The sequence below is a fragment of the Scomber japonicus genome, chromosome 18 (genome assembly GCF_027409825.1).
Source record: "Scomber japonicus isolate fScoJap1 chromosome 18, fScoJap1.pri, whole genome shotgun sequence".
In the NCBI taxonomy this organism is placed as follows: domain Eukaryota; kingdom Metazoa; phylum Chordata; class Actinopteri; order Scombriformes; family Scombridae; genus Scomber; species Scomber japonicus.
This window is the reverse complement of record NC_070595.1, coordinates 17,371,921-17,394,742: the sequence shown is the minus strand read 5'-3', so window position 1 is coordinate 17,394,742 and position 22,822 is coordinate 17,371,921. Positions and strand designations below refer to the sequence as shown.

General features: G+C 41.0%; 1 protein-coding gene across 1 annotated transcript in view; it reads left to right on the top strand.

Moving 5' to 3' along the window:
* The first annotated feature begins 4,483 nt into the window (after positions 1-4,483).
* Positions 4,484-22,822, top strand: part of ngfra (nerve growth factor receptor a (TNFR superfamily, member 16)) — a 30,357-nt gene continuing 12,018 nt past the window's right edge. Inside the window, exons 1-3 of the mRNA XM_053339023.1 lie at positions 4,484-4,769; positions 8,004-8,166; positions 16,560-16,922. Coding sequence (XP_053194998.1) covers positions 4,731-4,769; positions 8,004-8,166; positions 16,560-16,922 — 565 coding nt within the window. The 5' untranslated portion in view covers positions 4,484-4,730. The remainder of the gene's footprint in view (positions 4,770-8,003; positions 8,167-16,559; positions 16,923-22,822) is intronic.

Sequence of the window (22,822 nt, the reverse complement as noted above, 5' to 3'; positions counted from 1 at the left end):
CATTTTAACTCCCCTCCCATTTTGAGTCCCTCTTCACTCAGAAAAGTGTTTTGTTTACTGTCACTACACATGAATGTTTGAGCTTCACTGTGCAGAATAATGTACGTGCAAAGTTTTTCTTTATATGCGTCAGCTGAGAGGGGAACTTTCCTGAGTTCACAGTATATCTAAGTCTAAGCTGTGTACAAACAAGCATAATTTATGATATCACAACTAGTTTGAAGCCAATCCAGGTCCAATTTGTGATTTACACAAGTGTGATGTGGAAACTTGAAGCCTCCATTGTACAAGCACTTAGAATGAGCTTCTCAGTGAAGTAGGAGACATCTTGCATCCAGCAGTTAAACTCTTAAAAAGAACAATTCTTTTCTGGAGAGGGAATAATGAGATAAAAGGATTTCTAACCAGGTACTTGACGTTTTTTTATGGAAAAACCACACCAGCCCACATTTTTATTTAAAGCTGAATGTTTTAATATGTCTTAAAACATGTCGGTCTTTAAAACTCATTTCATTTCAAATCCAATGTGTTGTAGAAGAACGCAGCCAAAGCTCAAGTACTTACCGACTGCAGTTGCAGATACATCTGCTGACCAAACACAAACAAAACATGCATTTGTTGGAGTTTTATTGTATTCATTGGTTTTACAAGAATTATAATCACACTCATAAACTTTATTGTCGATCGCAAGACTATGGAACTTTGCCTTTGATGAGATTTAAAAGTAAGAAAAAACACACAGAGAGAAAAGACATACACACAGCATGTTGGTACACATAACTATAAATCAGTAAATTGTTTCTGTAGAGCTCAGGAGAGGGTAAACCACACTGTAAAGACACTCTCACTATTTTTGGCTCCCACTATTCATGTAGGTCCATAGCTACTGTAGAGCCGCAAGCTGAACACACTTTCAGTATGCTGCTGGTTGAAGAGAAGGAATTGTAATTTTTACTGGAAGCAATTGTAAAACTTTGATTGTAGTACTCCAGATAACAAGACTAAGAATGATTTGATGTTATTGCATCCATATTACCTTTTAAATTTGAACATATAAACACATAAATACACATTTCAGTTGCCAAAACTCATTACTATTAATAACCTTCAATATAAGATCATCAGCTGATCACCTCAGACACCCAAGTTAACAATTAAATTCAGCAATAAAAAATATTTCTGCACAATAAAAGAAATTACAGGAGAATTTCATGTGTTGCTGCCCAGTTGTGTTATTTCCATAACGAATTCCGGCAGACTGCAAATCATCTTCATCACGACTATATTTTAGTAGTGACCTTGCAGACTGACGTGACATTTCCTTTCCGCTGACCAATCATATGGCAGGAAATGTGATATGTGCAGAGAGAAAAAAATACATGTATCTACAGTAGGCTACCAAAAGCCCTGTCAGCACATATTCATATATCCATAACACCAATATAGCTCGCATTCAGAGGACATTTTTCTATTTTTGGCTGTTGGACGGATACATTTCATCCCTGAGTTGTAGTACATCTCTGTTACGCTGTTGTTAGACAATGTCAACAACATGACTGGAGATTGTTAAAAGTAATAATTTGCTTTTTTTTTTTTGATAGATGAGTTGGAACTACAAATCCCACTGTTGACTACTTGCATACCAGTGGTGTTACAGTGTCAGACTGCAGAGATTATGTACTGTAAATACTGGATTTAAGAGGCTCGACACGTGAATCCAGAATCAAAGAAGATTGTATTGATGGAGAGGAGTACTGTCAGAGTCGTGACAGTGGGGGTTAGTCGGAGGTGCTGCAGGGGTGATCTCGAAGGAGGATGTAGGAAGTGGTGAAATTGATGTGTCCTGAGATCAATACTGGAGAGCATTCGGATCTCAACAGTGTAACTAAATCACCCTGTGGCTGATGTTGCTGCTGCCGCCGGGGCATCGGCTTCTCCGTCCCCTGATCAGGTGATCTGTGTGGAGAAGGTGGAAGTTGCAGGGTCGAGGAGGAGCTTAAGAAGGGTTTAGCAGCATTTTCGGTGACTATATCTGCTTCATCGTCACATTGTCTTGGATCAATACCCATCAACACTGGTTTTTTCTTAAGTGTAAAGGCTAAGTACCTCAACGAGCATCAAACACAATTACTATACTTAGACGTGCATTAGTGGCTTCGGAGTGGTCTCACCCAATTTAGCATCATCTTGAAGAAAAAACCTGAAATATCTGTAATGCAGCAGGTAGGGCTTGATGGAGTCATGTGATTCAAACCTCAATAAACCTCAATATATGAGGTAGATGGCCAAATAAGTGACTCAAACTATACAATATATCTTTTTCCACAACACAGGTGCTTATTAACATGTTATGGTCCAGTGTGTAATAAAAATTGTCCCTAATTAAATGAAGAAATGTGTTGTTTTTTTCTTATCAAAAGGTGCAGTGCAGTAGTTGTATTAAACCTCAGTGACACATTGACAGTCTTACAGTACATGAAATATAAATGACATTGTTTTAAGGGAGGCTGTTGCAAATACATATAGTCAGGATGCAAACTACAAGGCAGCCATGGGAAGCTTCTCTCCTCTTAATAATACATGAGCTCCCCTGACAACACGATTTTGGAAGAGGTCTCTAAAATATTGACAATATGATACTTTTCCCCCTGCATTTCTTCTTCATGTTTCTTTATCTCCGCTATCATAGATCATGGATAAAATTGGGCTATTGTGGATGTATGATTCATGCATAAGGGTTTTTCCACCACTAATTAACTCTTCCTGCGTATTTCTCAGAATTTCTCCAAATGGCTATTACTCATTTCTCTTTGTTGTAATCAGCAAACAGATGTGTCAAATATGTCAAAAAGAAAGCAAGGAAGCTTACTTGCAAATTTGCATATAATTTCCCTTCCGATAAAAAAGAAAGTGAGTGCAGCAGTGTAATATAGTAACATATGAAACATGAGGCCTTTTCATAGTTCACAATCCTGAGTGAACTGAGGTGTTTGTGGATAAAAACAACAACCTCACCCTTCATTTTTAAGTTCAAAATCATCTCACAGATCTGAGTGTGAGCAGCTGCTGATCTGAGCTCAGCTGAGTCGCCCTCTTGTGGTAAATGATGATACCATCTCAAGAGGGCTGAACATGACAAGCACCTTGTAAGTTGACTGTTGGCCTTGGATGTTGCTTAGTAAGTAAGTAGCCAAATAGCAAAATAATTATAATAAAATAGTAAAGAATAATAAGGTTTTGTGGATCAGGCTCATAAACCAATCAGATGTGGAACACTTGCATTTTTAAACGCCCTATTTTTGTAAACATGTAGTTGTTTGTGTGTTACTAGGTTTTTGAGGCTGTACTTAGCTGTGTTCTTTGCAGTGAATCATCATCATTATAGTAATTTGAATTTGAATTTTTCCCACCACTCACTTACAGCATGCGTCGAAGCAAAAACATATAAGAAACACACTTCGAGGTAATTCAAACCAGCAGAAACACACCACAAACAGCTTTAGCACTGTCTCTTCACTACCTCAACAATAAATAAAGAAATTATATGATGATGAGACATACACTGCATGGCCAAAAGTGTATGGGTACTTGAATATTACACCCATATGTGAATGCTGAACAGTTCATTCCCACACTATGAGCATTAATCTGAAGCCTCCTCTCTTCTGGGAAGAGTTCCCGCTAGATTTTGGAGCCTGGGTGCAGGGATTTACTGCTATTCAGTAAAAAGAACATCAGGGAAGCACTGGTGTTGAGTGATAAGGCCTGTGGAGCTTAGAGGTGTAAAAAAGTTCAAGTCAAAGGTCTTGGATAGGGGTTATGGTCATGGCTCTGTGCTGGACAGTCAAGGTTTCCACATCAAACTGGGAAAATGATGAGAAATATTTGTCTGTGGGAGAGGTATCATGTTGAAATCCTAAAGAAGAATGTCCAAGCTGAAGGCAAAAAAACAGACACAAGATCCTGCTGCTACTGCTGCCTCTGCTGCCTGATGAAAGTCTCTGTTAGATCAAATGTCAGATTTTTGGCTTCTGCAAACTGTTTCCATGACACTATGGTCAAAATTATCAGTGTATGGTGCAACATTGAGCTTTCCCTTCATTGGAAATAAGGGACCTGAAAAAGTGCATAATTTGTCTTGCTCCTTAATAATGAAAGTCAATTATTTCTATGCCAATTTTGCAATGAATTGGACCTCACAATGAGATCAAAGCATGGGAGAGGAAAGCGAGAGAGAGAGAGAGAGAGAGAGAGAGAGAGAGAGAGAGAGAGAGAGCAGGTTGTATAGTCTTACTGCAGGAGTATCAGGGGTAATAAACTGGAGGGTGGACGTGCCCCCTCTCCTCTTCTCTCCTCTCCTCCGCAGTGCACTTGCAGCTAAGCAGCACTCCGGACAGGACGGTCTCCTCCTCCTCCTCCTCCTCTTCTTCTTCCTCCTCTTGCTCTTCTTTCTGTTAGTGTGTGTTGGTGAGGTAGTGAGGAGGTGGTGATAGTAGTGGTGCATGGGGTGCACAGGCAGTCGCATCTGACTCTATAGTCCCAGGCTGACGCGTGATAGTGCGGACTCATTGATAAAAATAAAAAAAAAGAAAGAAAGAAAAAAAAAGAAAACAAGAACCCGTGCCGCTGGAATTAAAATGAGCACTCCTGCTGAGCGACTCTCCTCCTCCACATAGCGCTGCCTTCTCTTCTCAAGATCTGTTTTATGTGACTCCAGCAGGCGACGCAGGATGACTACTACCTTATCGCTGGTGATTTTGTGCGCTCTGGTGAGTAGTCTGTACTGTCAACTGCTGCGTGTTTGCTGTAATTGCTGCTGTAATACTCTGCAGTGACTGTAAATGAGTTTTTAAGTAACATCACTCACTTTAAAAATATATATATACACTGTGAGGTTTATTTTTCCTTCAATAATCACACTGATGTTTAGTTTAAATCAAATTTTATTCTAGGCTTTACTGCTTTGATGTTTCTATAATATTCCTGAAGGGACTTCAGAGGAGTTTTGACATGATATATGTATATATATAATCTATATATGTGATTGCTGTGATATTTAATAATCATAATTTAAAAATGCGTATCGTTGCTGAGGTGTTTCCCTTAAAAAAAAAAGTCATATTAAAGGACTAATGTGGCGTTTTTCCCCCTGCTAAACATGCTGCATGTAGCTAAACAGCAACTGATATGTGATATTATGCCCAGATTAGCCTATATTATATCCCCTTTGGCTTCACACATTCACACACTCTCACACACACACACACACACACACACACACACAGACACACACACACACACTGGGCTGCATCCAGACATCCAGTAGCAGTCTGCTGACAGGTGCCTTGGCCCAGAATTGAACATAATTAATGACTAGAAGTAATTAATTTTTACTTTTTAGTTTCATTTCGGCGTATTTGGGTCTTTAAGTAACAGGAGATAAAGATGCTGAAGCTAATGGAAAAGTAAATTGATTCATTAAAGTCTTATCCAACACTGTAGCTGTAAATGATTTTTGACATCAAACATGAGGATACTGATGACGTAGGAAAGTTGAGGAAGGAGGATGGTGGGTGATAAAGTCGGTGGCAGACGCAGAGCAGAGGGCACATCCTCCTCAGAGCCCTGGTATGTCTACAGCAGCTGGTCTAATTGGACCGTGCAGTTCGGTCATCATGTGAACAGCCCTGGATGTGAGGGGACACTCTGTTGTGACAGCTGGTTTAAAGGGTGGCGGCGGTCGGGTGCACTTTGGTGGAATTAAATTTAGAAATAAACTCTCAAATTGACCATGAAATTAGTAGAGAATACAAACCAAGCATATCACAGCTGTGTCGCCGTACGTTTTCTCTGTGCATGTATGTGCGTTCTTGCTGCTGGTCAACTAATTTCACTCTGAGTTTGATCATTAATCTAAAACTGAAGCTGAGTGATATTCCAGGGAGATGTCACAGGGAAGGGAGTTGGCCCAGCAGTCTGGGATATGAATCCCTCTCCTGCAGATACAAGAGGGGGCTCTCTTGAGGTTTTAGGCTGTATTTTTGCAGACGAAAAAAATGACTTTAATCCTTTAAATATACTCAAATAAAAACTGAGGTTGGAGTAGAAATTTTGAGACAACTGGTGGTAAAATCAGGAGAAATTATGAGGAGCAGAAATGCACCCAGAGAGCAAAAATGAGGTTGACAGAAAGGGGGAAATATTGAGCAAGAGGAGCGAGAATTGAGAGGGCTGCTGGCTGCTCAGTACATCTGTTTCTGAATGAAAGCAGGCACAGCGAAGAGGGGAGGGAAGGGAGGAGAGGAGAGGGGAGAGGAGAGGAGAGAGGAGGGAGGCACTGATGAGAGAGAGAAAGACAGAAAAGATTGAATTGATGTCTCAGCAAATTTGAAATAAGTAGAAATGAGATTTGCTTGTTACATAATAAGAGCCATAGGACTTGAAAGTGTTTCAGTGTGATGCTTTTCTTTGTTCTAAAGCGTCTGGATATGAATTCTGTTTTATTTAACATTGTTGTACGTATAGCACTGAAACAAGCCTCAGTTGTTCTTCCAGTAAAGCTGTGTTGCATTTAAATCAAAGAGGAAAGGACTGACAAAATGCACCGAAAGAGGGAGGGAGAAAAAGAAAGCGATAACTGGAGTAGATTAGACAGATTAGATAAGATTAGGGAGTGGTGAGATCCAGTCTGCAAGTAATTTAAACTACTATAGATGGAAATGTGTCTGGCTGAGGAAGACAGAATCACTGTGTATTTACAGCACAGTTTGGCTGCTGCAGGTATTTACAAAGAAGTGAGCGTGAAGTATGTCTGTGATCAATATGCAAATTAGGACAGAGACCTTTATAATAATGTGATCATTTTAGCTATGGGATGAGAGAGAAGGGTTGCAAGTGTGTGCACGCAACTCTTTTAATCACAATGAAGTAACACAAATATTTTAAACAATAACATTACGGGGAGTCATCTCCCATTTGGAGACAAGAAGCAGATCCCCACACTATTGTATTTCAGAGTTGAAACTTGGTTTGTGGTTTAAATTAGGGTTAGTCTCCAGGGAATTAATGTATGTCAATGCAGTGTCCTCAAAAGGGGCAGAACTTCATTTTTTGTGAGACTTTTAGGCTGGTTCTCTTATTGAAGGTAATGTTTGAGGATTACAACCTGATTATAGAGTCAAAGTTAGACTTAGGTTCAGGGTAAGAGATGTGTTTAAGGTGTTATGATGGTTAATGTTTGGATTAAACGCTACAGGGAATGCATTGCATCAGTAAAAAGTCCTCACAAGTGTGGATGTACAAACATGTGTGTGTGTGTGTGTACTCATGTCTTTCGATCTTTGACTGAACCAACTTCAGTTGAAAACCAGCATTGTGAGGACATTTATGTGTCGTGAGAACCTTTTGGTCAGTCTTCACAAATTCAAACGGCAATTTGAGGGTTTAGGTTCAGTTTAGGAAAAGGGTTAGGATTAGGTCTTTCATTGTGATGGCGAAGTTTAGAAAAACGTGCAAGGGATTATGTATGCATTATGTCAAGGAGGGTCCTCATAAGGATACAAATGTGTGTGTGTGTGTGTGTGTATGTGTTCCAGCACTGATCTGAAGCAGAGGTTGACGTTCACATCCTTTCTCACCTTTAAACAGTAATTTGGACGGGCATGTGTGTAATGTCGTGCACACATGAATTTATGGTAACTGCCTTGTCCAGAGTGTCAGAAGTTTACTATTAGAGCTGATGTGGCTCCAAGGGAGCTGTTAAGGCAGTTTAGATGACTGCCTTGTTCAAAGTGTGTCCAATGTAGGCGGAGACAACATGATTTATGATGAATCCTGATAGCAGCTGAACAGGTTGGACACCTGGCAGTAATTTTCATCAATTTGTTTTACTGTGTATGTTCAATTCATTGTGACTCTGTGCTGTGTGTGTTTGTTATGTACTCTCGCTCTGGGTGTGAGAGTGTGGCGCTCTAATGTACTGTGTCACTGTCCCGGTGTACCAGATGGCGCTAATGTTGGCGTCTAAGACGGAGCGGGCGGTGCAGATTCCCTGTCACACTGGCGAGTACACCAAGGATGGAGAGTGCTGCAATGAATGCCCACCTGGAGAGGGAGTGGTCAAGAAATGTGGCGCTACTCAGACTGTCTGTTCCCAGTGTTTGGACAGTAAGTAGAGTTTTTTTTGTTGTTTTTTTTACTGCATGCATCTTGTTTAGCTGGCTGGGAGAAATCTGAGCTAATTAAAACTATGAACTACATTTGCTCATTAACTCATTAATATCCTGGACTAATTTTTTCTTTTATTCTGATCAAATCTAAGAAAAACACTGGCACTACTTCCTAATAAGACGCTCATTATAAAGCTTTCACAAGTTGGAACAAATTACTTTTTTATGGTTAATAAATTATTTACTACTACTTTATGGATCAGGCAATACAAACAGCTTCTGGGTTGTGAAAAAAAATCACTTTGGCCTACCTTCTGGAAAAAGCCTCTGGACAATTTATCAAAATTTACAGCTGCATACTTGATTGAATATTGTAAAAGCTTTCTATTAATAACTTCGTATTTATAACTGCAGACCCACGAGCATTGCTACCAAATAAAAGGCACAGAATAAACACAAGCCAAAGGGATGAATTTAACTAACAGTAGCTGTTAGCAGTTAGTTACAGCTTGCAAACCTTGTTAGGAAATGGTTTTATCATTTTCTCATTCACCACGCTGATCATATCAAACCATGCACTTTCAAACTTGCTTTTCCAAAGTTTTGAGTTATCCATCTTAAAAGCTGACAGCCCTCTGTGAACGTGCATGTGCCATGTTCAAAACATTGAAAAATGACCTCATGAAGACTAAACAGCAATGTGTCTTTCAACAAAGTCAGCAGACTTCATTGTTACCAGAAAATACTTTTCATATTGGGAATGTGGTTCCAATAAAGAAAGTTCACAGCCTGCATGGTCAAAATTCATTTCTTTTGTGATAAACCCTTTAAAAGTTAGCAATTCAAACACGTGTAACCCAAAATGCTCATACTTGACCATAAAGAAACACTTCTTCTTGAAATGTGACAGATGGAAGTGGATTAAATTACATCTGGAAACAATCTAAATCTGATATATACACATGTTAACTGTTGCACAGCTGTAAAAGTGCATGTCATCACCAGCACCACACACACACACACAGACACAGACACACACACACACACACACACACACGTACTCATACCCGATAAAAGCAAAGTTTCTACAATTACATCATTTTTTATCAATCTACATTAATTTTGCATATTTATAATGGCAGCTGGGGCTCTAAACTCCAAAAAGAAAGAACGTTAAGGCCAAAACAAACTGTTATTACCAATTTGTTTATTTGTATGAAGTGTATGCTTTGCCTTTATCAAGTATCCCGAGAAATAAGGAAGGAATTCATATGTTTGATACTTGTAAGTGGGACCAAATGTGTTCGCTTACAGCTCAGCTCAGGCTGTGAACCATTAGCACTCACTCTACAGACCGGAGCTGGGAGAGGTGCCAACACTGCAACATCACAGAGAAGAAGAAGAAGAAGTAGAAGAAGAGCTGCTGCTGCAAACAAATATGTTCCTCTAGATTTCGGGGGTCTTTCTGCATCACTTCCCTGCAGCAGCTTTGCCCTTTAAGATGTTGGCCTGTACTCTTTTGTCAGGGTGCTAAGTAAACGTCAGAGTATAGGTCAGGAGCATCACTGCGTAGGAGAGGAGGGGCTGCAGAATTACGACAAGACAAATGTATCACACCTGCTGGTTTGAGTCTCTGCAGTGTTGCCTTTGCCTTCATTTAAAATGCACAGGCAAATTGTGGCACTGACACAGAGCAGAACTCCAAAATTAGCCCAGTGTAGATGTTTAGCCAGTGTGCACTCTTGGTTGAGTATTGATTGAATGCTTTAATCCCTTCAAACATCACATGTAAACACTGGCAAATTGTGCCTGTAAACAAGAAATGTTGAGCAAAAAAAAAAAACTTTGAACACCAAAAACCTCAATTAATAAATTCTTGAGCAATGCAGACTGGCAGGAATACTTTTTGTCCAGAAGATAATTGATACTTTGATTATCCATGAACTCATGAACTTCTTTTTGCACGACAGATGTTAATCTCTGTGTTTTGTTATGTTTTAATGAATCTCAAGTCTGGCTGATTTCACCCTTTTTGAAGTTTTTGATTCTTTGCCTAAAGGGACTTAAGAGCTACAGCGGAGGCTACAAGGGGGGGAATGGAGCCAATTCTTTACATCTAACATGTGATAGTACAGGGTAAAAATAAAGAAGAAATGCACAAGTTAAGAGTTAATTTCACAGGAACCAACTTATAGAACCACAAATAGGCCTATGCAAAAATAAGACAAATAAACTGGACTTCTTTGCTTCTGCATCATCATTGTTAATAACCCAGTCACACCAGTAGATGGAGAGTGAGCAGGCTAAATAATCGTCACCAGCAAACGATGCATATGATAGACTGGAGCAGGAAATTAGATGAGTGAATCTAAGAGGTGCCTGGAGTCGGTAGAGGAACACGTAACAGCTTCATAAGCGTCTAGACATTATCTTTCCTTTGACGTCATGAAGAATTTGAGTTGCACGTCATATTCTTTTACATATTTCATGTAAACGGTGGCAGACGAGGCGTGCATGTCAAAACGCAGCTCCATTTTTACATGATATGCCTGCAAGATGGTTTGCCATGATTTTTTTTGTCCCCTATACAGCTCCCCCCTTTTTTTCACTCACACCAGCAAATCCCACCAAGTCTTGTCGTGTCGCCTCTCTTTTCTCCAGCATCCCCCCTCCTCCTCCTCCTCCTCCTTCTCCTCATCCTCCCTGTTGCTATGACTCATCGTCTGTATTAGCGGATAAAATGGTATTAGAGAGCCAGGAACCAAAGGGCACGATCTGCTCATTCATCATGCATACTGTTACATCAATGCATCTTTACTCATTTGATCCAGCTAATTAAACCATATTGAAAGGCCTATTGTGCCTCCAACAGCGAACAATTATCTCTGCAATACAGGAGCGTTACTCACCGCTGATAAACACTCAACAATTAAGTTCAAATACCCAGAAGGTTACACTCAATTTCCGGTGCGAGTGCATTTTCATCGTTTTCAATATTGTTTCAGTTTCATCAGATAAAACCTTAAAGTACCTAAAGCCCAAAGGAAAACATACACTAAAATAAGGCAGAGTGGGATTGATATGGAAGTAAAAGGCTGAAACACTGACCTTAGCTGAAAAAATTCAGTTATAAATATATTTTAGGTGACTTTCTGAGTGCAGAACTGAATAATTCAAGAGTAAAATGCAACACATCCATTTGCTGTTTCATGGTAAATATGGGTGAATCTTTATTTACCACGACTCCCCTTAATTCCCCACTTCCTGTCAGTGTAAGCTCCCTTCACAACCTCACGATCTCAGCTTGGGACGAGTGCCAGCGTCAGCAGTGCTGTGAAATATTTATCAGTCTCCTCCACTTTTCTCTGCTGTCATGGGAGACAAGACAACCGGACCTGCCTCACTTAGTGAACCATTCAGAAAAAACTTGCCCTGCAAACTGACTGAAGATCTGAGAGAAAAAAGGCAAAGCCTCATGAGTCAATGTAGCGTTTAAGAGGAGAGCCCCGCTGGCCGGCTGGACCAGGGCTCACTGGGGATTTCAAGAGCAGGGAAAGTAGAATCACAGCCTTGTCTGGTGAAGACTGAAACAGAGCACCTAGAATGGCTTCCAACTTTGGATCGTCAGAGATGAAGAAAGGAGAAGAGGAGATTTTCTCTTGGCAGGTTGACTGTAGCCATGGCAAAGGAAGCTTCTTCTCTACAAGGCAAAAAACCCCAAAAGGCTTAAAAGTGCAGGATGTAAGCATAACTGTTGATTGTTAAATTACAACTTGCTTCCTTTAGTCTCCTAAGAATAGGTTTGGTAATATCCTAAAACACCAGTTTAAAATCTGGAGGGTAGCTAAGTGGACCAATCAAGCAGAGCGATAATTACACACAGAAATGTTTCAGGTTTAAAAAGACAAATAAAGCCGTCACGCAGCTTTCCAAATGTTGACCACTTATCCACAGTCCACGAAGGGTCAACGGTTCTGGTGGGAAGAAAAATGGCCTCTTTGCTGAGAGGTGGACTCAGACACGCAATGGAGTGGGAGAGATGACTGTCCTCCCTAAAAGCTTACACCTAAAGTGCTGATTGTGAAGATCATCGGGCAGTTTGAAGGCCGTCCAGGGCTACATTATTGATGACACTAATGGGGCCGAAGCACATCAGTGTTTCAAGGGGGGTCTTCACGGGCTGAAGTGGCACATTTTAAGTGCATCACCCCCCGTCCCCCTCCCCCAAGAGCCACATCTCCCTTTTTACCAATAGTCGTCTTTATTGCTGAACATGAAAAGTCAGATCGCTGAGCTGCGCTGACCATCGCTCAATTGAGGACAATTAGAAAGAAGATCATATTTTATTAAAGAAGACTCACTCCACCTGATTCTTGATGGCCTTTTACTTTTCTCTTTTAGCCTCCTTCAGTGTCTCATAATCAGATGAAAGCACTGACACATAAATTGGACAGTCACACGCAAACCACACACACTCACACACACACACACACACACACACACACACACACACACACACACACTCCTTTCCTGTTGAACACTCAGTGCATATGGTCACATTTAGACGTGTTTACACACACACACACACACACACACACACACACACACACGGATTGCAAAGGGGATCATGCATGCAAGTTAAAATGAGCAAGGAAGCCTGTGGGATAATTGAAATGAATGAGCAGAGCTTTACCAGTTGAGCCTGACTGCAAAGAAAACAAAAAGCTTCAATCTTACAAATTCAAATAATCGTTTACCTCCGAGGTCTGTTATTTCTCCATGTAGGGATCACTCAGTCGGTGTCGTTCACCTCTATCACTTCTGCCCCCAGACAGTAATGAGAGCAAAAGGGTGACGACAGATACAGAAAAGAAAAGCAAAAACACTGAATCTGGTGGCGTGTGTGTCTATATGAGAAGGAAACTGAACTAACTTACATCCCCTACTGCTCTATTTCCCCTGACCCTTCCCCTTTGAGTCGTACATCAGTTACTTCCTCAACACTTTGATCGCTAAATCGTGTTTGGAGCTTTTTTTTTTTTTTTGACCCAGGTTGCGCACCAGACCACCCTCAAAGACTGTTTCTGATTACTTTGAGCCAAACAGTACTGAGCAAATGGAGCAGCCACTCCTGCAGCGTTTGTTGATCTGTCTCTCTCCCTACCTGTCTCTATATCATTACCTCCGTCTGCTCCGCTCTGTCTGCCCGTATAATGTGACAGCCCTTTCGTCGTCGGCTTCTTAGCTGCACCGCTGTTTACAAGGTGTTTAGAGCTTCAGCCTGTGCCAGTGTTTACGTGCCAGACGATGCAAAGCAAGCGCTGGGACATTGCAGCTTGGCTTTTCACACTCACTAAGTGCTATTGCTCAACATGACACCCACATATGTTATTAAAAGTTGCACATATCAATCCAGTCATGTGGCTTCATTTACAGTTACACCCAATAATGATTTATTTCACTTGAAGACAGGGAACCTCCAAGGAGATTCTTACCCGTCGATAACAAGCATTGTTTTGTAAAATAAGGAAATAAGTGTTCTCTGGTGTTAATTATAGTTTACAAGAGCTGTTTGTACATGTATTCTTTTCTCATAACCTCATGCTATGAAATCATATTGCTGGATGGATGCAAAACCTTCCAGCTGCACGTTGCCACCCCCCCTTGAAATCTTCTTCTGAATGGCAGCCGGGATTAAAACGTCACATTGTGCCTTTTCTGTCTGAACTGCAGCTCTTGCAAGGTGACCGCTCTCATGTTAAGCACCACACACACACACACACACACACACACACACACACACAGACACACGCACACACACACACAAAAAAGTAAAATGGGATTTGGAGAACAGTGAAGGAGCTTCTGTAGTGAGTCTCAGCTGCTTTCCCTGTCAGCGTCTCCACTACACTCCTATCTCATTCAGCCACTAAAACATACTCATAGGACACACACACACACACACACACACACACACACACACACACACACACACAGTTTTTCTTTATGCATAATTCAGCAGGCATCCAATTATATCTGAAAATAATTCTATATGAAGATGCAATATTAATAGTTTACATTGTGCCCCTAGGAACTCTCCGTGTAAGAATAAGCTAATTTAAGGTCATCCCTTCCTTGGAGATGAACTTTCCCTGAATCCTCCCGACGCACGCAAACCTTCCTAGAGAGCAAATCTGAAGTGTTTGAAGTAATTGAAAAGCAGCAGGCAATTAGTTAAGACAGCTTTTACCTCATTCTGTTCAACACTGTTGTACTCAACTGCTGTCTCACAAATAAATAAACATGTATATATAATGCAGAGGAGCCATCCCTTAAAATTGGTGTCTTTTGGAACCATGCACGGATTATTAGGGAACAGATTGTTTATTTCTATGGGTCAGGCATAGTTAATTTGCAGAATAACCTTAGTCCAGCTCAGCAGTCTTAAACCCTGTGGAGTGTTTCACAAATTGTTGACACAAACCAGAAATTACATATGTTTTAGGCACACTAATGGTGTAGCTCCAGGGATGGTTGGCCCACTACTTTGGTGGATGGAATAAAATTAATAAAAGATGGATAAAGATATTTATAATTCTCAGATAAATGAATGAATCTTTAGAATTTTCTTGTAGGGCCACCAGTACGTTTTGTTTTATGACCAAATATGTGGAAAAGTAAGTAAGTAGTTTAGTTTGTGTTCAGCAGATGAAGAGACTGCAGGCTGATTGGAAGAAAAAGATCTTTATGTTTAGACTGAACGTCAAAACAAAAACTGGTTAAACTGAGCAAAACAGATCGCAGGTCAAGATTTGAACAGCCAACGGCAAACTGAGCCGAGGATCCAACAAAAACTGAACTGCCAACCAAGACCTAAATACAGACAGAACTAATAGGGGAATGAAGAACAGGTGACACAAGACACAAGGGCAGGTTGGGAGTTGATTGGAAAAAACACTGAGGGCAGGGTAGGACTGACAAAGGAGGGAATGAATGGTCTGCGGAGGAGTTTCAAGAACACAGAAGGTAAACAGAGCAAACTGAAAACCAAAATTCAGAAAACACAATAGTCTTAATAAAAACCAGGCATCACTAACGTGCAAGAAAACACATGAACCCAAGCACACAACACCATCAGCTAACCAATAATGCAAGGTGGGCCTTTCAAACCAGTAACCCAAATAATAAAAGCAAAACCAAATGTTGGAAAAATACTGGACAACAGAAGTATAACACAGGAAACCAAGAGAACAAAAACATCACGAGTCCAAAACCCATGAGTCCATGACACATGTAACCGTGCTAATTTTAGCATCAAGCTTAAAGCACTGCTGTAACTAAGTACAGACTCACAGAGCTGCAAGTGTGACTTTCAGTCTTGTTAAAATATCTCTTTAACTGTGCATTTATTCACACATATATTTTTTTAATGCATTTACCTGATTGATCACGCTGCATACAATCATGGGATCATGTACAGCATGTGGATTCTTACATTTTTTAAATTTACCCTCTGTATGTTATCTCTAATGCGATTAATTGAATAGTCAATCAAGTTTTCCCTCTGACTTGTGGAAAAGTTTAAATAACAGGCATTTCAATTGGCTCATTCTGTCTCTTAGAAATCTCAACTTAAGCTATAAGTTTAAGTATAAGTTGCTACAATAAAGCTTCATACTCGATATTCATACTGTACTGAATACTCTCCTTCAAAAATGCCAATACATTAAGAAAAGATCCAATCTAACTAATAAGCAGAGACAACTTGTTCTAAATATTAACCAATCAGAAGCAGGAGCTGTTTGAGGTTGTGTTTGGCCCTTAATAAATATTCTACAACCTAATTAAAAAGACCATTTATTGTTTGGCTCTAACAACAGTAGATTTAGGGATACAATATGATGAATACATTTTATAATTAGCAGTGCATTAATTACAATACATTATATCACGGTAACCCTAAATTTCAGATAAGAACACATGAACTCATCTGTAATATTCTCATTTCAACTATAGTGATCATATGATAACTTTTATAGATAGGTCTCCATCATCTGCTGCACTCTGTGTGTATGACTGAGATTAAAGCAGTTTCCTCAGCGCAGCACAAACACATCGGGATCAATATCGTAATGAGCGCAGCAGGCTTTTGACTCGCTCCCCAACAAGAGCACCTTTCTTGTCCCGCAGCACAAATCACTAAGAGCCCAGTGGATCAATGTGTCCTCCCTTCTAATGAATGCGCAGTAAACATGATTAATGTCATTAGACTCAGTGTTTATCCCTCTGTTTATCTCCTCATATTTCCTGCTCTCTCCATCTTCTAACCCCCTTTTACTCTTTGCCCCCTCTCTCATTTCCTATTTCTCCTCCTCGTCCTGTCATCTACAGGTGAGACCTACTCCGAGGACTACAGTCACACGGAGGAGTGCAAGCCTTGTACTATGTGTACAGGTCTGATGCGGATGGAGACGCCCTGCACCGACTCCAACGATGCCATCTGCGTCTGCAACTACAACTACTTCTTCAGTACAATATCCGGTACCTGTGAGCCGTGCACTGTGTGCCCTGTGGGTCAGGGCGTGTACATACACTGCGACCATGACCACGACACAGTGTGTGAGGAGTGTGTGGACTCTACCTACTCTGATCGGGAAAGTTCTCTTGACCCCTGCCTGCCCTGCACCATCTGTGAAGAAGAGACAGAGGTACAGGACGCAGCTTGCACCCCTGTCAGTGACTCTGTCTGTCGTAGTAAGTCTACACACACTCTCATACATGTAGTTCTAGTGACTCAATCTCTTTTTCTTTGGTGTTGCAACAAATCTTTTTTCCCTTTTTAGATTTGCTCCACTTCACATTCAGATTGACGTATTAGAAACTAAATAAGAGGTGTAAACATGAAGTTGTATGACTGACAGGTAACTCATTTATCAGACAGTTTTGGCAACTGTTGGTGTGGGGTCTGGTGTGAGCTCACAGAGGAAATTAAAAGTGGTTAGTCAATTAAAAGAAAATTAATTGACAAACTTTCCAAACTGTTCCAGCTTCTAAATTCTGAAGTAGGGCTGCAACTACTGATTAACACTGAAAGTCAAAAACAAGACAAAAAGGATTGTGTATTGTAGTAATATTATTGGGGTTGGGGGTGGTGGGGTAATTAAATATAGTTGTTATGTTTTACTTTTGATGATGGATTCCCAAAATGAACATCATTATGGTTAATTGTTTCACTTTCTGGAGTATAAGGGAACATTTCAACACTTAACCTACCATGATTACTAAGTGATTTGATTACCAAGTGATTTTGCATACATACCTGTCACAGAAAAAACAAAGTCGTCCTAAACATGCACAAAATGGAATGATAAAATGTGTTCCAGCCCACCAAGTCAAATTTGTGAACTTATGAAGTTATCCAATGAGCTGGATTGGATCCTTTGGTGGGCCGGTTCTGGCTGATGGGCTGTATGTTTCAACCCCCTGTTTTAGATGGAGTTGGTTTAGTTGTTTGGTCTCCAACTGAACTCGTTCCCACCTGTTGAATCAAACTGAAATAACCGCACCAGTTTGTTCGAACCCAACCAACATGTTAGGTGCGAGAGCAGCCTCACCAGAGAACAAGAACACATCCGCACCACATACTGGTGCACACTGGGCAACAGTCATATTCATAGCTGTGCTACAGGCATCATAAATATCTCAACTGCATTTGAATAAGTCAGCAGGGGTGACTTGCACATGTGTGTCTGTGAACAGGCGAGGGCAGAGGTCAGCTCCGGTCAGATTTTCAAATAGCAGGAAGCTGAAAGCTTTGGCATTAAAAGGTCAAAGACTACTACAGTGTCAACACATAAGACACTAAATAATCTGCTCTCCCACAAAGCACAAGGCAGCGGTGCGGGAGCAGAGTTGAGCTCTTGTATCTCAGCTTGTCTGCAAGGAAGCTGTAAATTTACCAGGACCGGATGAGGCAGGAAGTCAACCTCATCGGGGGCTACAAGGCTCAAATGTGACAGTTAGACAGTCTAGACAGCATTGTTCTCGATTCCCTTGACACATATTTTTTCAAAGCAATATCGGATTAGTGAGGACTGGAGAGTAGACTTGACATCTTCAGTAATCACAACAAAAACAAACTTTTCCAACACTGGACACTGGCTGCAATTTTAGAAGAAGTTTGTGGTCACGGTCTATTCTTGGAAAATCCTCTGCCATGTAACTTAGACCAATGTTGTGGAGTGATTAAATGCATTAGAAAAAGCTTTTAATAGCCTACTTGCTAATGCAGGGCCTTTTTATTGATCTCCTGTGTGCATTATCATTTTCAAATGGACATTTAAATGATGGCTTTTGAATGCAGAGATTTTTTATTTGAGTGGCTATATTTCTCTTCGGAAAGTTGACTCGGTTGAGATTTCATGGCTTCAGATGCTGGCAGATTTTTGGATCTACCAAGTTAATGAACCACAAAAATCTGCCATCACCCTGTTGTAGTACTTGCACCTTAGTGAGGGTGTAAATTCCTCTTTTAATAGACAGTAATATCTCTGACAGGCAGTGGGGAAATAGAGTGGGGAACGATGAGAGAAGAAAAAGGTAGATGAGGTGGAAGGGATAATAACACAGATGATGACTTACCACATTTCCCTCCATGAGTGCCAAAAACCATCAAAGATGCTACATTTAGCTTTTTTACTATCAATAAATCATCACCCCAGTCATTCTGAACACAAATAAGACCGTCAAAGATCGGCCTCTGCTTAACTCTATGGCATTTTATAATGTGTCACTAGGTTGAACTGATTAGCATCACTTAAAAGCATGAAGCTGGATGAAGGTGACGTTCTAGTTTTTGCAGTTTGTAGCCATGCTAGAGGCTTTGGTTCAGACTTAAACATCTCAACAACTATTGGCTGCATTTCTAGAAAACTTTCAGTGAACTGTCTTGTATACTCTTCAATAGATTTCCACAAAATATGACTCAGACATTCATGTTCCTTTCAAGAACCTTTTAACTTTTTATCTAGTGCCAAATTTTGACTTAATATTAGGTTTGTTACCAATTTAGTGTCATTCCCATAATCCTTAGTTACCTTTTCCATTATTTTGCTATTGTTAGCATGCTACCATGCTAAGCTAAGTTTGTCAACAAGGTAAACAACATGTCTGCTATCATTAATATTCACTGTTAGCATGCCAATGATTAAGCTTAAGGCATTACAGAGCTTATGTTTGGCGTCACAGAGCCGCTGGTGTGGCTGACAACTCTTTGTCTTGTTTATAATGTCAAATGGTGGATGAAGTGGGATGATGATGCAAAAAGTACTTATCAAATTTGTTATCCTTGTTGAGGCTCTTGAACATAAACAAATCTTCATTACACCGGGTGTCCTCACACTCAAAGTTAATCCTTGTTGACTTTTGCATTATAATTTTATGACTCTATCCATCAGTAGTTAATGTTTCTTCATCATGCAGCAAGTCTTTGAAGCCTGAACAAAGATGTCACCACTGGAATCAACTGTGCATACCTAATTTGACATGTGGCAAGAAGGAAGGAACAACTTTTCCCCTGCTTTTTGAAAACTCTACCTTTATCCATGAGACCCCAGATTCAACAAATATCAAGCCAAAACTTTAAAAGACTCTTGTATAATCGAGACTTGTTCCTAAGTAAGCATGGAAGATGCCATGTATCATATGCCATCCAAAATATCCACTCTAGACATATCAGATGTACAGTAAGCCACAATACAGCCTTGTGCTGCCCATTTAGCGCCCACCCATGCAGCTGGTCTCACCTTTGACCCGCCATTGTCCTGAGCAATGGTGTGGAAGCAGCAGTGATGTTGGTGACTGGAGATGGCATGATAAGTGACCTTGTGGGACATCAGTTTTAAAGGAGAGCCCTGTCATATAGCACCAGCGGGCCTGTGGGTAATGGCTGCTGTCACATGTGGTCATGATGATGTTTCCAGGCTTTCCATCAATGGTGGCTGAACATACAGATAGGTTTTCTGCATCAAATAGAAAGCTATCTCACTGGGATTCTCATCCTGTCTGTCTTTCTTACTCTTCTGTACACGTATTTAAAAGAAAACAAAAAAACAAACCCAAATCCTCAGTTCATCCCCAACTGTCACCAAGTGTCAATTACAAGACACAATGACTGAAACAGCAAGTGAAGGAGAGGAAGAAAATAGAGATGAAAACAGACAGAGAGAGCTGCAGCCTATGTGCTGTGCTGGTATTCTATGCGGAGGGGTCGATACGAGTCCTGGGATTTCTTCTGCTCATGCTCAGGTTTCGCTGAGTGACCTCTATGAGCACCCACACTCAACTGCAGGACACACACACATGCACGCACACACACACACACACACACACACACACACGCACACACACACACACACACACACACACACACACTCACAAGATTAATCCTCTCCAGCTTCAGACACACAAACACTTTTTTATGAGCGTCCAAAATCAATATAGCTGATAGCAGGCTAACAAGGCGCATGAACGTTCTTTCCTCGTGCCAAGCTCATTTTAACTCCTACACTTTTCATTAAACTCCGGACACCGCACATATGTGAGACTCTTTGAACTGAAATTGAAAACACCTCCTGCATCTTTTGTTGTGACGGTCTCTGTCCGTTTGGCCTCGCTCAAGCTTTTTTTTTTTTTTTCCCTTTAAAAAAAAGGTGCTGCTTAGTCTTCAGTTGAGTAGACTTGCACTAAATGTGAAGTGTTGAACGTCTGTTCGAGTGTTTGTCCTGGAGAACAAGAGAGGGAAAGATTAAAAAAACAGATAAAGGCACTTTTTTTCTCTTTATTACCCCTCTCATCCCACCCCTCCTCCCGTCATTTACTCCCTCCATCTCTTCCCACAGTGGCCCTCGAGTGGTTGGGCTAGCGGAGCGGTGGAAGGTGGCCAGTGTGCATTCAGTGCCTTCACCGCTGCAGGATAATTACTCCTGCTAATCAGAGCACTTTACAGCAGCTCCTCTGTTCATCTGCACCCCCTCCTCACTCTCTCCTAACACTCTGCCTCTCTGTCTGCCCTCCCCTCCGCTCTCTCTATTAACCCTCCCTAGCAGAAGACAGAGTGCTCACTTGAATAATTTGTAGTACGTCTATGTGTGTGTGTGTGTGTGTGTGTGTGTGTGATGGATGTGTGCGCATCAGGCGACAAACACAGAGGGAAGATTGAGATAGAGGCAGCGCTGAGACAGAGGGAGAGTGTTTGGCGGCTGATAAAGAGGTCATTGTACATGTGCTGAGGCAGATAGTTGCTCATCTCCACCCTGAGTTGGCAGCAACCAAGACTTCAACCTCCCCACAAGACCCTGGGGTTAACTTCACCATAAAGACCTCAATGGTTCATAAAAATTAAATCTTTTTTTTTTTCCCTCCCCTCTTTTTCCACACCCCGCTAATAAACACATCTCCCTGCGCGCTCATTGCCACACTCGTAAAAACCTGGGCTATAGTTTTATATTGTTTCACGAGTGTTTTAAACCCACTGGAGCCAAAATGAAATTGTTAAAGCACCACCACCACCTTTTAAGCTCCCGTTCTCTTCCAGCTAAGGTATGCAGCCTCTGGAGCCCCTCACATTTATCCTTTGGTCAACAGCCAGCCGTGTTTTCTACATCAGCTCAGAGAAATAGAGAGAAAGAAGTGGAGTAACAATTAAGATGTAGTATACTTTAGCTGTAGCCTCGCTCTCTGTTGAGTCAATATGAAGCAGACTCCCAGGAGAGCTGTCATCTGGGCTCTGAATGAGAAAGACAGTGAACAGCGAGTGCTGAGGCGCAAATCATGCATGTATACGTCTGTACGGAGGAAACCCTCATCGCATCAAAGAAGGCACTTACAGTTGTGCAGAATGAGTGATGGCTCCGTCTGGTAAAGGAAATTCTGTACAGACTGCAGCTTCTTTAACAAACTGTATATAAGGCCAGACTATCTGCACACTTTTACTCACTTTCACACCTTCCATTCACATTTATTCTATTTGCCAGCTCGCGTTGCATTGCTAATACCATTAGCCAGCCCTGCATTAGCTGGATGATGTATGGCAGGGCTAAGGAAACCTGACTACATCCCAGGAAAGGTCAAGAAATGCATGTAATACAGACACCAACGCTCCCTCCTTTTAGACGGATCAAAATCAATAGCACTACTTTAAATAGGTCTCTGCATTCTGCATTTGTGTTTCTAAGTATGGCGTGCACATGTGCTGTGTTTTTCTATCTGTGAAAGATATTTTCAATCATTTCAGTAAACCAATCCACCCAGGGGAGGTAGGAATGCCCTGTCATCACCGGGCGTGCACACAGACAGACCAACGTGGACTCTTAATGACCAACAGAAGTTTTTCAAATACGTCCACATAAGTTGCCCATCAATGTCCCATCGGACTATTAAAGGGAGTAACCGTGTGTAAATTATGCAACAAATCAATGTGGAGAAACTTGACTATCTGCCATGTCAGTGAAAGGAGAATACTGTTTATATGTGTAGACAGTCTTTGGCTGTGATGGTCCACTGAATTTCTCTTTTTTTTCACTCCATCTGACCATATCAGAGGTCACACCAAATGGTTAATCTGATTTTTCCTCCTAAAATTTCACTTTCACATT